Here is a 16,987-nt window from a genome sequence, read left to right on the forward strand (position 1 = left end):
TAAAGGGATAGTTGAGTTCTGGTGCAGAGGGCGCTACACAAAATAATTTTTTGTGAGATAATGAAAAACCGAGTGTCTAATTTGAAAGAACATGATATTTTAAATGACAAAATCAACTTTGTTTGATCAAAATCGGTTCAGAGACGGCTGAAATATAACGATTTCTAATACTTGTGTACCACCACAAATATTAGATATTTTGAAAAAAATTGAAAAAACCGTTGAAAAAAAAAAGAAATTACGCCTTTTACGTCGTATTTCAGCCAATGCCGGTATTGGCTTTTTTGTTGGCATTTTCGTGTTGCTTACCCACAATTAGCCGGTTATTTTTAATTAAATAATTAAATAACGGTAACCGTGTTTTTTTTAAAGTGGAGCTGAATTGGTATGATCGTATTGGCTAAATTTCACACATTTTGGGGTCTTAAATTACCTTCATAGCAATTTTAGGTTCTAAAAGGGCACTATAAATGTCAAAGATAAGAATAAGAGCAATAACCATGCACTTTGAAGGCATTTGCGGTCTGAAAACAGAACTCAACTATCCCTTTAACTTGGTCTTTTATTTACAAGTGAATATAAACAAATCAGTTGATTGACTTTATTTTACATACTTGGGTTTATCTAAAACACCTTTCTTATTATAAACATAATTGCTAAACAATCTGAAAATGTGCAATGTGAAATACGAAAATAAGCCGTATAAAACTAACTGAAACGGGCACTGAGGTTTGAATGTTCTCTCGATGTTGTTCCGCAACGAATAAAGGATTACAGTCCTGAAGTTGAGTCTCATTGAAAAAAAATCGAGTAGGGTCTATTATTTAGCTGAGGCCTCCTTTATAGGCCTTCATGTCTACCTTTCATAGTATCCATGGATAACGTTGCCTTGTTAGTATTGATGCTCCTGTGAGGTGAATGTATCTTAATACGTCTGGATAAGATTGCGCCGACCCGGTTGGTTGACTGGCATTGGATTATAAGGACCTATTCTCTCGTAAAGACTTAAAAGAGAAACGCATGAACAACAACTTATTTACCTTCTTAGGATTACATTTACCATTTATTTAAAAGCACTTCATGCCCCCCCCCCTTCCCCCTCTCTCTCTCTCCATATAATTATGTTTGTGCGTGTGCGTGCGTGCGTGTGTTTGTGTATATACTCTATCTCTCTTCCTCTCTCTTCCTCTCTCTCTTTTTCTGTCTGTATGTGTATGTGTGTGTGTGCGCGCGTGATTGTGTGTATGTCTCTCTCTCTCTCTCTCTCTCTATTATATTATGTCTCTTCCTCTTCCTCTTCTCTTCTATTCTCTAAGAGAGACGTTGCACTCATTTAAATGCATTATCTCTTACAGGTTTGTTTGGATATACTAAAAACATCTTCAATAAATACCCTCCTCCTATAAATCCTAAGTACATAAGGCATAATTAGTCAATTTTGACTGAATTGCTTTAAATAATCTAGCAACAACATCTGTTTGGAGCAAGAAGGGCGTTAACTCGTATTCTTTTATACAGACTTAATGACCTTCTGGCTCTGAACAGTGTGTGCGTATTGGGGTTTTACAGACGTGTATCAATCTGATGTGTTTACGCTTGGAGACCGACCTTTAAAGATCACCATCCGAGATCAAACCTGCGTCCTTGGCTGAATCAGTTTGTAACTTGCATTGTTAGCTGAATTACAGGCGCACGCCACAACGCACTGAACAGACAAAACTTACTCTCTATTACGGGTCTATATTGTCGTATTTTAAGGCAGTTCTAATACATTGTTTGTTTTCCAGTATTATGGTAAGCCTCGTACAGAACAATACGACGCCCTTATGATGATCCTCTTTATTATATAGAGAGGTCATTTTAGGTAGACAGTGTCTAGAGGTTTTGAATTGTTTACATATCATCGTTTGGTAGGAAAATAATTTTCGTTTGCCTTCTTAAAAGAAGGTCACCCCTTTTCGTGCTATAGTGTCCTTTCAAGCGGCAATGTTGGTCTCTCACGGAATAACATGGCAATATAACTGCTGATGCGTGATAAACCTATAGGCCAGAATTCACAAAGGAGGTTTGTCGACAAACCGAGTTTTATGTACGTCATATGACGCGTTTTGACGCGTTTTTTACAAACCTCTTTTGTGAATTCGTGCCATTATGGTGTACACGTATTTACAGGGAGATGGTAGTCAGTTTCCATGTACAGTAGGTCACAATTCGCTGACTCCATGCTTGTTGGAAATACAATTAACGGGTGTACAAGTCTGCACACAGCAGAACCGTAGTCCCATCAAGAAATATCCACAGTCTCTCAGAGAGTTGAGGGGAATTTATGAATATGACTATTCCATGTAGGGGCGCTTGGTTGAAAATGAAGAGCATTACATAAGAGCTGTTGGTCATAAAGCTGAAAGCTAATCCTGCATGGTGTTTGACAACACACATGATGTTGGGTAAATACCCGAGTGGTGTTAAGTTCCGGATGGAGAACCCACTACCCTGCCAATCACTATCGCTATTCCTTCTCTATATTCCTTTCTCACCCAAACCCTCCTCAAGGGCCCCATTCCCAATTTAAATGTATGAACCAGTTAAAGAATGTTGATTAAAAAAATACGCTATACCGTACAATCTCCTCCTTTTCCTTCCTTGATATCACTCTCCTTTCTCCCCTAAATATATGCCCTTTATCATATGTGCGCACATCAGTCGCATTTATGATGGTAAGTTGTCGAACAAAGCCAGGCTTTAGTACTAGAGTAAACTGTCCGGAACAAACCCTCACTTCCCAGATCAACAAAAGGGATCAAGTGTTTTTTATGACAGTCTGTGTAAATGGTACTCGAAGAGAAAGTTCCGTTCTTTGCTTGTTTGATAGGCCTTTATATCTCCTTCCAATATAAATGCCGGACCCATCCCCTCACAATTAGTCCCGTCTATTAAAAGTTACAAGAATGTGGTTGACTAAATGTTCAATATAAATCTTTTTCATTTTAATGACTGCTTAAAACGTATTTAAAAGATTTAGCCAAAAAGTCCGCCATTTGCTTTACAGTATTAATCAGATTTCGTCTCAATAATGTTCTTTGCTTTCGGAGTGAATGCGTTTCGCAATTGCACTCTGTGTACAGATTGCAGGCATTAAATGCCGAATAATTATGTTTTTTTTAAAATAAATTCCCTAGTCATTTTGGATATACGAATATATATCTTTTTGATTTTTAGTAATAATTAAATCACTGATATTCATGGGCTTTTTAGAGTATTGATATCCTTCCCACCGGCGTTGTAAAATTATACTTTTTCATGTGATGTGTATGAAATAAATACGAATTTAATAATTGGTATCATTATTCGTAGGACTGGGGCTTAAGCATGGACTATTCGCTTCGTTGCAATCCTGTCACATTACGGTCGGTGATAAATGCCCAAAGATTCCCATCAGTACCACTGGAGAACATTAATCAGTTCGCACAAAATATCCATGCAGAACCGAAACAAGGCCTTGCCAATCCAATGATGTCTGCCTTTACGAAGAATAGCGTATGTTTTCACAAAGGGGTCTCCATTGCTGGATAGTTGATGATCTAAATGGCAAGCTCCTGATTTGAAAAGAAAAGAAGATTTCACCAAGAGTACACAAAAAGAGAAAGCCTTCTTCTTCAGCAGAGTTAAATATTAAATACCGGTATTAGCACAGGCCTTGCCAATCCAATGCTGTCTGGCTTTACGAAAAATAACGTATGTTTTCACAAAGGGGGCTCCATTGCTGGATAGTTGATGATCTAAATGGCAAACTCCTGATTTGAAAAGAAAAAGAAGGTTTCACCAAGGGGTACATAAAAAGAGAAAGCCTTCTTCTTCTGCAGAGTTAAATATATGATGGCGATCGAAGTGGAAAGAGTGGGACAAATATCAATTACAATTATTCTCTGCAACGAGATTACCAGAGATTGAGAAAAGTTTAAAACACCAAATAATTCATCATTAAATAATACAGACATGTCTGTGTCGTTTAGTTAATATTTGGAGTGTACACTAACACACCATATTGGGAAGTAAAAAGATTTATACGGAGGTTAAAATACGCATAAATGTTATTTTGACTGAGCGTTTAATGAATATTATATTATTTTAAAAGGTCAATGTAATTTACCAGTTAGAAGCAATATTAATTTTGTTCATGTTTTTATTTTTTTGAATATTTTTGTTTCCTTTTCAGGTACAACTCCAAAAAGAGCAATCTTCCAATTGTAAAGAACATGCATCGAAAGTGGCCTTTTCCTGAACCCTCCTTAATAATGATAATAATAGTGATACGAAAAATGTATATCGCGCTTAACATTAAAGTTTCAAAGCGCTAACAAATTATATTGACAATTATTTTATATTGACAAATGACAAATTATATTGTAAGATTTTCCTACCATCTTCACTGATACGTTAACCATTTTACAGCATGCCCGCAGGCAACTTCTATGAAACATTAGAAACTTTTACACAGTAATCAAACATTCTTTTATTTTCCTCAATAGGTGGAGAAGTTTCACGAAGAGAGATGGGGGAAATGTACATCGTGTTTGGGTTATTGGCTGTCTCTGTTCTGCCGTATACATCTGCACAAAATACATGTAAGATAATACTTATACTAGTATTATTTCACCTTAACTATTATGTAGTTGAAACAAGAAAGAGGACAATTTACACACGAAATTCAAACTAAATGATAATTTAACATTCAAAATAATGTATTGCCGATTTGAAGTTTGAAATGCGTACTACTTTCGTAGAAATTAGTTATATCATAACACATTAAGACGTTCAATAGGCTTGCGGGTGCACCATGTGAGAGAGAGGGAGGATTGAGGAGTCCTGAAAAGGACTCTCGGTAATCTTTCTTGAGTGTTTTGTAGTCCAGAAAAGGACTGTTGGTGTAGTCTTGAAAAAGACTGTTGGTTATATTTCTTAGCTTATACTTCTAAGGAGAACTATAGCGCTTGGAGAGGATGAGTGGCGGGAGTGGTCATTAAGACATGCACATTAAGACGAGCACATTAAGACGTGCTCACCGCTATTGTGGATTTGCTGTAGATTGGACTTTCTATGTATCTAGTCATTGTTTATGAAAAATACAGCACATTTCATATAAATTTGAATACATGATTATATCTTACCGGCAGAAATTGCACACAAACTTTGCATTTTGTTATAGTGCTTAGAGACTTCGGTGGTAAGCGATTCATAAGCACCGTTTTCATTCCCCCCCCCCCTTATACAATTTTATTTTTATGCAGACGACATCTACCCCATTTCTCTATCTCATAACTCGGAAACCGAAATATCGTCCCCTAACTATCCGATCAACTACGGCGACAACCTCAACATCCTATGGCGGGTACAGGCACCCGAGAACTCCGGAGTTGTCGCCACTTTCAACGATGTTTCCCTCGAATATTACTATGATAACCTCATCGTCGGTTTCGGATCTGGTCCCGATGGTGCCGGATCTGGCGTACTGGTCCGGTTTACTGGTACAAATTTCACGTCTGAAGTAAGATCCCCTGGTGATACCATGTGGATTTTATTTACCAGTGATGTCTCAAAAACAAATCGAGGATTTGATGCGCGCCTGACTGCTGTTGAGCTACCAGGTAATTATTATGATGATAAATAATATTTGTGATAATGGGCTAATTGTTGCTATTATTTTAGATGTCATTATGGGTAGGATTATGCTAGACTAAAGCATACGAGGATATTGAACAGATGTCTGTATTTTAAGCCTAAATATATCATTTTCATAAGAATATTGTATAAATGATAATAGAAAGTTACAAAATAAACGCACAACGTGGAATATTACGAATTTAAAGAATAAACAAAATGTTATGTACATACATACGTAAATAACTATGTAATGGCTACAATCATATAATATTACAACAAACATAAATAGGTAAGGTGGGTATGACTTTAAGAAATTATGACGACGATTGCCATTACATCATCGATCTCTATAGACCTTAACGCACTATTCCTCTCTATTATTCTCTCCTAACTTGAAATTCCAGTTTGCCAAGGTGATGAGTTTCAATGCAGGAGCGGGCTCTGCATTTCTCCATCACAAATATGCGACGGCTTCAACGACTGTCTGGACTTCTCAGACGAAGATTCATGTCGTAAGTCACACAAATTAGTTATGTTTACACGGCACTGTCGCAGTTATACACTCTAAACAATGAAGTGCTAAATCACGGGTGCTGAGTGCTGAGTGCCAAGTGTAGCCCTTGTCGTGCATGCAGCGTTTGGGAAGCGATGACGAGCAGAAAAATGAGTGCTGGAAACACGTGCTATTCGAGAAATTGCACCCGAAGTGTGACCCTGCCTGTTTGAGCACTTGAAGAAACTACGGTAGTGCTGGCGCTCCATGCGCAGGCGCACCAGCGTTCCAGGTGCTAACGCAGTGCTTCACACAAAAGAAATTCAAAGTAATTTAAAATTCAAATGAAATAGGTCGCCACTCGGCTATAAAAGAGCGGGGATCTGAGAAGGTATTCTTTTCATTGCCTAATAATTCTGCTTGTGCATGATGATACCATTTTCAACATTCTACATGGCAGCAAGACTACCACTGCATGTAATTGACATAGAAATGTGCAATCTCAATGTAACAGTAAAAACTTCCCATTCGTTACCATGAGTGTGACATGTGGCGTCTCGAGGGGTATGTTTTAGGTGCTTAAAGTAGGCTGAAACTAACGTTAGGGCTTTTTAACAGAATGGTGATTTTTCAGCACTACAGGTGTGATTTTGTGCATGCTGTTCGTGTGTGTTCTTTAGCACTATCACTATGAACATGACAGACAATAAAAGCGGACAAAATATACAGTTCCTCAGGTAGACAAAGGAACATCCCTTCACTGCTATTATGTAAAAATGTGTAGAACAGGTGAATATGCATGTGACACCTGTTCTACCCATTTTTACATAATAGCAGTGAAGGGATGTCCATTTGTCTACCTGAGGAACTGTATATGTTGTCCGCTTTCATTGTCTTTCATGTTCATAGTGTATATTGGGTGCAAAAGTGTTAGCACTAGTGGTGCCGTTTTGGGGGCTCTAAAAGGGGTTATTTAATGCACTAGAAGTGTGGTTTTTGCGAGCTGCATGCGTCTAATAGCACCAGAAGTGTAACAAGGCTTACACTTAAAGTGTTTGAAGTAGCACTTGGACTGGTGTTGAATTATGGCACGTGTACAAGTGCTACTTTAGCACAATTTGGGCAGTCCCTTGTGTGCCCTTACAGGTGCTGCCTCTAAATCTTGAGGTGCTAAAATTAGCACTTGAATTTTTAGAGTGTACAGTGCGTCCCAGAAAAAACGAAACCGAGAATTATCGATGTTTTATCATAACTTAATCACAATTATAACTAATAAATGACACGTATTTGTAAAGCTTAGATCCTCCTCTTTCATTTGATGCATTTTTCACGCGTGAGTGATTTAAAACAATTTGAAGAGAGGAAACCAAAAAAAAGTCATTTGGCGGGCACACTCAAAAAAAAAAGTGCTAAATTTAGCACTTAAAGATTCAATTTTAGCACTTTTTAGGAGCTCGCATAGTGACTGCACTCGAAGTGCTGAGTTAGAACTTGCACCCGGGCTACTTTGCTAGCACCCAAAGGAGCTGACTGTTGTGCTAAATTTAGCACTTAAAGATTCAATTTTAGCACTTTTTAGGAGCTCGCATAGTGACTGCACTCGAAGTGCTGAGTTAGCACTTGCACCCGGGCTACTTTGCTAGCACCCAAAGGAGCTGACTGTTGTGCACTTAAAGTGCCAAGTTTTGCTCTCTTTTGGGTGCTAGCAGAATAGCCCTTGTGCAAGTGCTAACTCATGCGTTGTTTGACATGCCCCATCTACATTTGGTATGTGGTCAAGGTGGATGTCCTTCGTCATTTACCACTTTCAACTCTTACAGGAAACATTTATTAAACCAACATCCACAAAAGAACCTGAACCTGAAGTTGTACAGGGTATGGAGGGTCTAGTTGATGCTGATTTGGGTGTTGCTGTTGGTGAAGTGCATAATCCTGCAGCAGATGATGCATTTGATGATGATGATGATAGGATAGGCCTCCTACAAGAACAAGATGGAGCAATGCATAATGACAGTATAAGACACTATGAATATGACAGACAATGAAAGCGGACAAAATATACAGTTCCTTAGGTAGACAAAGGAACATCCCTTCACTGCTATTATGTAAAAATGTGTAGAACAGGTGTCACATGCATATTCACCTGTTCTACACATTTTACATAATAGCAGTCAAGGGATGTTCCTTTGTCTACCTGAGGAACTGTATATTTTGTCCGCTTTCATTGTCTGTCATGTTCATAGTGAGACCAGCTGCATTTTTCATTGGTTCTCTTTTATCAAACACCAACATGCCCCATGCTATGACAAACAGAGTGTTATCTGCTGCAACAGCTTTGAATACTGATGCTGTTGACAGTTTAAGGAGCAAAGTTATTCAGACTTTTGAGGCCTTGGGTATTGACCTGGAGAATGAAGAATGTAAGAATCTCTTAGCTGAATTTGATTCAAAAACAAATATTCACAAGGTAACAGCTATTATACTAACCGACCAATCAGATCAGGTTATGCAGTCAGCACTCGATGTTAAGTGCTGCATATTGTTATAGCACTCGTTTTCTGCACTCAAATATTCAGCACGTTTCGGTTTCCTTGTTAAAGTTAACCCGTCAAGTGCTGATTTTGGCACTTCAAGTGCAGAGTCTCACTCAGCACCCAACATTTAGCACCTCAGTTTTTTGCGTGCAGTATCTGAATTTCGAAAAGAAAATAACATTTCTAGAAAGTTCAATTTCTGCTCTTTTATATCAGGAAAAATGAGCCAGGAATAACAAATTTTTGTTTGTTTAAATTAATGCTTGCATTTCCATAATTGTTGACAAAGACTTAACTCCGTTTCATTGACGATCAGCCATGCACAAAGAAGACGAAAGACTTGATGCAAATTCAGATACCGCCCGCCAAATAACTTTTTGGTGTCCTCTCTTTAAATTGTTTTTAACCGCTCATTTGTGAAAATATCATCAAATGAAAGAAGAGGATCTAATGTGTTTATTATAATTGTGATTAAGTTATGATAAAACATCGATAATTCTCGATTTCGTTTTTTTTGGGACGCGCTGTAAGTTTGCAAAACCTCGTAGTTGTTTACAATGATGCACTACCACGAAGAGGGTTCACACGGGAACGAAACAACGAGTTTTCAAAGTTAGCTATACGCTGGGGAACACATCAAACCTTTTTTGCTTGGTTTTTCCGACTTTGCTGCTTCTATTGTAAGTAAGTTCATTTCGAAGTGGACTCGCCCTTTAACTACAAGATAACTTCGAAGTATGTAACTATGACCCTTGTCAATATGGCGCCTAGTTTGACGCATTAAAAAATGATTATGTGTTCGAAATTAACCAATTAATCCGGCAGTGAAGAAATGTTCATGCCATCGAAAAACATGTTTAGTTCATATCCTTCTTTATCCAAACCAGCCGAAGCTGAAATTTCATATTGACATATTTGCGTCGGCATTATAAAAATTAATGACATTTCCTATACCAACATGTTAATAACAGATAAATATATACGCAAACATACTGATCTGCTATATGAGTATAAGTGTTATTCGTTGAAATATACGTTTTGCTTCCCGGATGACTGAAACGTATCTTACCTAATGACAATGCTACTTTATTAAACGAAATATTGTGACTTCTAAACATCTATTTTTCTTTCCGACTTAAAGCGATTTGTGAGCCAGTACAGCTAGAGGTTTGCAGGGAAAGACTGGCTTACAACACCACCCTCTTCCCGCATCGCTTGGCACAAAATGCACAGGACGCAGAGAGAAACTTTACAGAAATAGTAAGTTTACCCTCCTCCCCCCCCCCCCCTAAAAAAAAGAGGATTAAAAAAAACATTACATGGATCTCGTGGACTAGTGGATAAGTACACGGACTAAGAAGCACAGTACTAATCCTTGTCACGGCACTACTATCTTATGGCAAGACTTTTCTCTTCATTTGCCACTCTCCACCCAGGTGAAGCAAATAGGTACTCTGAAGGAATTAAGTTCCTTGAATAGCAAGAGCTCCATAACAGAGGCATGATAAATCCGGGGTAATATTAATGGAGCGCCATGAGAGTCGAGTATAACAGACAGTGGCGTACGCAGGATTTTTTCAAGGGGGGGGGGGGGGTTAAAATCGGGCCCGAAAAATTTGCTCCCGAAAATTTGGAAAAATCGCGCCGGCCGAAAAGTCGCTCAGTGGGGGGGGGGGGGGGGGGGGGGGGGGGGGGGGGTAAGCGGACACTTTTTTTGGGGGGGGGAGTCCAAAAAAAATCGTAATGACTCAACCAGCCGAAAAGTCGCTCAGTGGGGGGAGGGTGGGGGGGGGGGTAAGAGGACACTTTTTTTATTTTGGTTTCGAAATTTTAAAATTTGACATTTTGTTCCGTTGGGGGGGGGGGGGGTAAGGTCACCTTTTTTTTAGGTCAGCCATTGGTATAATTTTTTTTTTTTTTTTTTTATAAAAAAAAAAAATCAAAAGGGGGGGGGGTTCACAAAAAACCATACACAAAACATATACATAAAAAGACTCAAGGGGGGTTTAACCCCAACCCCCCCCCCCTGCGTACGCGCCTGATAACAGACACGAGCGCTATACAAGAACCCTATGTCCGTAATATAATTTTTTTAAATACTGATTTTGAGAATAAATTGCTTGATGAAACACAACCTGACCTATCTCGTCTAGCTGAATATACAACAATTATGTTTGTAATAAAATACCTTCCATGCCTTTCATATAAATACTAATATTAGACCTTATAGCCTGTGGGCTATTGTTCACTTTATTGAAATTGTAAAATCTTCTGTCATACTTATGACTAATAAAGGCTTTAGGCCGACCTTAGGTCTGAGGTATATTTTGGTTTTCAAATGAAAATGGATAAGACATTTGCATGGTCATAAATGGTTTCATCCAATATTGTTAATTATCCAGGTATCCAGCATTTCGTCCTGTCACGAAAATCTCCTGAGCCTGACTTGCAACCTACTGTATCCAGAATGCACCCATAACGGCCCCGCCCAAAGGGTGTGCTACTCGGATTGTGTCGCCACCACTGATGCCTGCCAAGACCCCTTCGAGCAGTCCCTCAACCGTCCCTGGCCCTTTGACTGCTCTCAGTTGACAGACGACTATGCTGGTGAAGGTCTATGTTTTGCTGCAGAAGGAGGTAAGGTCAACATCTAAATATCATGTCTAATTTTGTGTTGAACATTCAAAGGTTTTGGAGGCCACACTACATAGAATAAGGAAGGATTACTAATAAACCATCGAAAAAATCTCGGCCACCTATGAAGTAATAACGAGAAAAAATGAAAGAGAGTTATGTCCATCTTTGTTTGAAGTATGTTTTATTTTGTCCGATTAAAAATAGACAAGTTATCAAATATCCCTAACTGTTTAGAACTTGTTTTTTTCAATGAATAGGAATGACAATATTAGGGGGGATATGGGACATCATTCTCTTAATCTGATCATTCCAAACAAAACATATATTTCTAAAAAGTCAGTGTTCTGGCTAGTGGCTAGTTCTACATTTCGTAAAGAGAACACTACATAAGAGCTAGGCCAATTTCTGACAGAGCGACATGACTGTCTAATTTCAAATATGACGTAGTATATCAAGTATAATGCAGTCCACCAAGAACCATGAACGCATTCTTTTAAACAACACGATGAATAAGGTTGTTTCGTACAACCCTTGACTGTAATTTATATTGTATTCAGCATCATTACTTCAAAGATCTTTTCGATACCAATTATGATGACTAACGGTCATCCCCTTCGGAACAACAGTGTGTAGAAGTGTCATAGTATAGTCGGATGGTTTAAGCACTTGACTTGAAATTCAAAGGTCGTGGTTTGATTTCCGACAGCGCACTAATGTCCTTTGGCAAGGCATTACTCTTCATTTGCCTCACTCGACCCAGGTAAGGTAAATGGGTACCTGGCAGGAATTAATTCCTTGAAATGTTGGAGCGCTGTAATGGCAGCTAGGCTAAAGCCGGGGTAAAAAATATTGCGCCTCGGAATAGAATTTCTAGATAGACGGCGCTATAGAAATGCCTCATATTATTATTTCATCAGGCCTCCATCTCACTCCGCATAGCCTGATTCACCAGTCCTTCTCAGGACTTCTCTCACGAAAGAAGAACTTTCTTATAAATTTATCTACCTCTTTCCGTGCAATACCAAATAATTCTCCACATGACAAAACAAAAATAAAAATATCGCCATCACTCTCTTTCTTTTCTATCCCTTTTCAAACCCAAACAGTTCTATCAGGACTATCCATATGGTGAAACTGCAAAGTTATGAATTTATGACAAATAATTATTCTAAGAATACCGGTAAGTTACGAAGCAAAAAGGTCGTTTCGCATAACCCTTGACTCTTGACTGTAATTTATATCCTATGCAACATAATTAATTTCTTCACAGATCTGCTTGATACCAGTATCTGCGGGACACGCCCTGCCTACTCGCTGGGCCAATCCAGAGTTGTTGGGGGTATCAATGCACGCCCAGGGGAATTCCCTTGGATTGGATCTTTGAGGGTAGACGAGGGGTCCGATAGAGGTACTTTCGCATGCGGGGCTACCTTGATTAGCTCACAATGGGTGCTCACGGCTGCCCATTGCGTGTAAGTATTATACAATAACGGCCCTCTGTTCTGACACTCATCTTTACCAACATCCCTATGTCCTATACCCCTTTATACAATGATGACGTAGATCCAAATCAAATGATTAGGTGAAATCGTACACGTGATCATGCATTTATTTAGCCTAACGCGAAACTACCGGTCATTATCCTATGGTAATGACGGTCATTGGCGATCATGTTTTGATCGCCAATGATCGCCAATGATCGCTAATGATCATGTTTTGATCGTCAAAAAACTAGAAATAGATCTTAACTAGATCTAGATCAGTCACAGATGTAGACCTACAATTAGTAATGTATGGACTTTGAGATGAGGATGATTTATCAAATAGTCGGGATCCACGCCATACTTTTATAAAACATATAATACACAGCATTTTGTTTGGGCAAAAGTAAAATTACCCACACTCACTACCTTTGAAACAGTCCAAACACCCTCGGCTATCGCCTCGGGCGTGTTAGACTGTTCCAAAGGTACCTTGTGTGGGTAGTTCTTACTAATGCCCTCACTGCAGTGCATTATTTGTATATTAACCTCACATCCATAAACATTAATACTTCCATGAAAGTTCATCTGTATTGGTGATATTTGTTTTAATAAACTCCCCGAATGTCTTGTTGAATACATATTATTTCATTATTATGTTCTTTTGTTATTGCGTACTGTACATATTTTGTGTTTTTGATAGGTAAAAGAATTCTCAATTCGGCTTTTAGCCGCGATTCATTTTAAAGAATAATAACATGTTTTTTATTGATAAACCATTGCAGCTTTAACATCGTCAATTTCAATTTCAATAACAGAGGTTCATAATTACCATCATTTCAAATTTTACTCAGTCCTTAATCTACCTTAAGCTAAAAGAAAACCAGAAGGATTTAATACATTAGATGTTTTTTTAAGAATGTTATAATAACAACAGTGGGTTCTGGTATAGCGCTCATCTCTGTCAGACTTGACACTCCTGGCGCTCCGCAATTATTACCCGGCTTTTCTGTTGAAAAGATCCTGAAATATAATGGACTACGATTTTAAGTGATCCTGTTCAAAACTGGAAAATAATGCTTCTACCCTTTCAAATGTTGCTTTCCACAAAGCTTTTTTTATTTTCAATTCAGAATTTAATACTTGGGGTCAACATATATTGTTATACTTCGGGTTCGGCTGATTCTAATTTATGTACATTTTGCTTATCCTCTGTCAAAAGTATTTTCACACTTATTTTGGGACCGCCCTTCTACCCATTAATTTATTCAAGACTCCCAAAGCTCTCTTCTTAACAATGCAGTGCATTTGAATAACGATTCTTGTTTTGTTTGATTTTCTAGATGGTAAACAATGTAGCTTTAACCTTTTCATTTTTTATGAAAAACAATTTATATTCTCTACACAATGGAAAGGAGAACGGTTTTCATTAGGTTCACTCAAGAATATCTTAAACGTTTTGTTGAAGTTGAGCGGGTTCTTTGTATAAAAAAACGATTATGTAGTTCGTTTTATCATCAGATAATGACACATGTACAACTGCTGTAACTATGTTTGTTGTTTTTTCCATTACCGTAAATCGCCGTGTATAACACGCACTTTTTTCCGCCAGAAAAATCGAAAGTTGGGGTGCGTCTTACAGACAGGTACAGGATGTTTTGAGTCCTCAAAATACTACTTTTTAGTGGTTTTAGACCATCACTGTGTCTCAACATAAATAACATAATGCAAATAAAGAATAGGATCTACTATTTGAAGTTAACTTACGTTCCTAATTTGAAGGGAAGATATTTATTTTTTTTATTTTTTTTTAAGTCTCGATTTATGCAACTTCACCTAGCTAGCATGCAGTAGCATTCTTCCGGCCGACGCTCACCTGTACCCGGTAGAGCACCGGCATGGCCTCAGCTCACTCACACATGGGATGTAGACTCACCAATCGGAAACTAAAACCAAACTAGCCTATGTCCGAATTTCTGTTTGGACTCGGAGGAAATTTGTCTGTCATCTTTAGCTTTAAAAACGGCATTTTTACTATCATTTGTGACAAGTTCACAAGCACAAATCGGTGCCTTCAATTTCGACTTGTCTTGTAGGAAAATTAAGGTTTTCTAACGTACTACGGTGTCTGCTAAAAATCAAAACAGCGAAGCTGCTTCTTCTTCTTCGTTTGGTATTATAATGGCAATTAGTCAAATTTGACTATTGTTGCCAATTTCTTCGCATCTCTTTCTTTTAATGTCTTGGTAAAATAATTATTTATTTTTGTCCAATCTCATTTTAATATAATATTAGTCATAGCCTACCCAGTGTACGGAGATGTACGGTATGTCATATATACAATGCGACCCAGAAAATGAAACCGAGAATTATCGATGTTTTATCATAACTTAATCACAATTATAATTAAATTGACGCATATCTGTAAAGCTTAGATCCTCCTCTTTCATCTGATGCAAATCATATGATGCATATTTCACGCATGAGTGATTAAAAGCAGTTTGAAGGAAGGAAACTATAAAAACGGATTTGTTTTCACTGGCTGCATGCCGTAGCAACAAACGTAATCGACAAAAGACTTAACTCCGTTTCGTTGACGATCAGATATAGACGAAAGACTTCATGCATGGCTGATTGTCAATAAAACGGAGTTAAGTCCTTTGTCAATTCTGCTTGCTGCTACGGCAGGCAGCCGATGAAAACGATTTTTTTTTTTTTTTTTTTTTTTTTTTTTTTTTTTTTTTTAAATCAAATTATGGAAATGCAAGCATCACTTTAAACAAAGGAATAACGCTGTCGAAGTGACGCATCGTGCGCAACGGCTGTACCCTCGAACAATTGCTTTTTAGGTGGTCTGTCAACGACAGATCACCTATTGATTTCGCTAGAATTTTCTTTCTTTCTTTCTTTCTTTCTTTCTTTATTTTTATTTCTTCCGTACACTTTTTTGTGCACACGTTTACTCGAAATCGACATGGTCAATTTCCTTTGAATTTCTGTCAGTCATCAAGCCCTATGATTTCAAGTCTAATTAACTTTTTCAAGTTCATGGGATCATCGTGACGTCATCCAGGCGCCATTTTGTAAAAATCAGGTCATTATCATATCTCGATAACGAGTTATCAAAAATCAACCATATTTGGTATACATCAACTTCAGGTCAAAGGTCAACGAAAAATGTCAAAAAATTCTGAGCGCGCACCTCGACGCGCACGTACGCGCGCATTAACATTTAAAAATGGTCAAATTCGTTCCAAATTAATTTTGCATACGTTTCAGGCCATTTTAAGCATTTTCAAAATTTGCGCGCGCGTAATTATGCGCGCGCGTATCCGCGCGTCCTGGCATTTTGCAACATAGAATCGCCAAATTTTTTCTGTTATCATATTTATTACATTTTTCCAAGCATTTTGATACCTTGTTTACCTGTTTCCGACCAGTAATACCGCAATTAGCGGCTGTCAAAGTTGAACGCACGCGCCGACCTGCGCTATCTGTATCCACAATACATGGGCAAAAACATGCCTATACAAAATTCATTTTAACTCTTCAGAATTGATAGATAACCCCCAATTTCTTTCATATTTAAATAGATTATGAGTTGGAGGTATGATTTCATGTCTCATTTGACCCTCAATTAACTCATGACGTCATCATAATGGCCTCCGAACTCAAAATTTCAATTTGCATATTATGACGTCAGCAGATTTTTGGAAAATTGATTGTATCTCTGTAAATATGAATCAATTTTGTTTCAAATTTTAATATGTTCTACCTGAGAATATTCTCTACAAATACAGTCACCACGAATTTTCATTTTGACAATGGTATCATGGCGTATTTTTGCGATTAAAGGAGGCATGTCAATTTTTTACATTTTGCGTGTATTCTCTATGGGACATGACTTTTTCTCAAAACTGGATTCTACATTCTCGTCTTTTGCGAGCAATATCTCCGTCGTTGTATCTTTGTTTACGCTGAGCTTTGAGTATGTTGTAGCTGAGACAATACGCTATCACAAATGTGCCCTTTATTTTTAGATCAGATGCCGGGATCATGCTCATATTTCACTTACAAAGTGGGATTTGAGAATTCAGTTTTCAGTTTACGTGTAATCTCTATGGAAATGTTTTGGTATATCGGTAACGCACTTGACTTCCGACCTCGAGGTCCCTGGTTCG

The 16,987-nt window shown here is 38.0% G+C and overlaps 1 protein-coding gene across 1 annotated transcript in view; it reads left to right on the forward strand.

Annotated features, from left to right (window-relative positions):
* LOC582746 overlaps positions 1–16,987 on the forward strand; it is a 39,831-nt gene that overhangs the window by 1,479 nt on the left and 21,365 nt on the right. The window contains exons 2-7 of the mRNA XM_030995830.1: positions 4,530–4,625; positions 5,289–5,645; positions 6,066–6,173; positions 9,830–9,948; positions 11,091–11,325; positions 12,596–12,797. Of these exons, the coding sequence (XP_030851690.1) occupies positions 4,530–4,625; positions 5,289–5,645; positions 6,066–6,173; positions 9,830–9,948; positions 11,091–11,325; positions 12,596–12,797 (1,117 nt within the window). The remainder of the gene's footprint in view (positions 1–4,529; positions 4,626–5,288; positions 5,646–6,065; positions 6,174–9,829; positions 9,949–11,090; positions 11,326–12,595; positions 12,798–16,987) is intronic.

The sequence above is a fragment of the Strongylocentrotus purpuratus genome, unplaced genomic scaffold (genome assembly GCF_000002235.5).
Source record: "Strongylocentrotus purpuratus isolate Spur 01 unplaced genomic scaffold, Spur_5.0 spur5_scaffold_3, whole genome shotgun sequence".
Classification (NCBI taxonomy): Eukaryota; Metazoa; Echinodermata; class Echinoidea; order Camarodonta; family Strongylocentrotidae; genus Strongylocentrotus; species Strongylocentrotus purpuratus.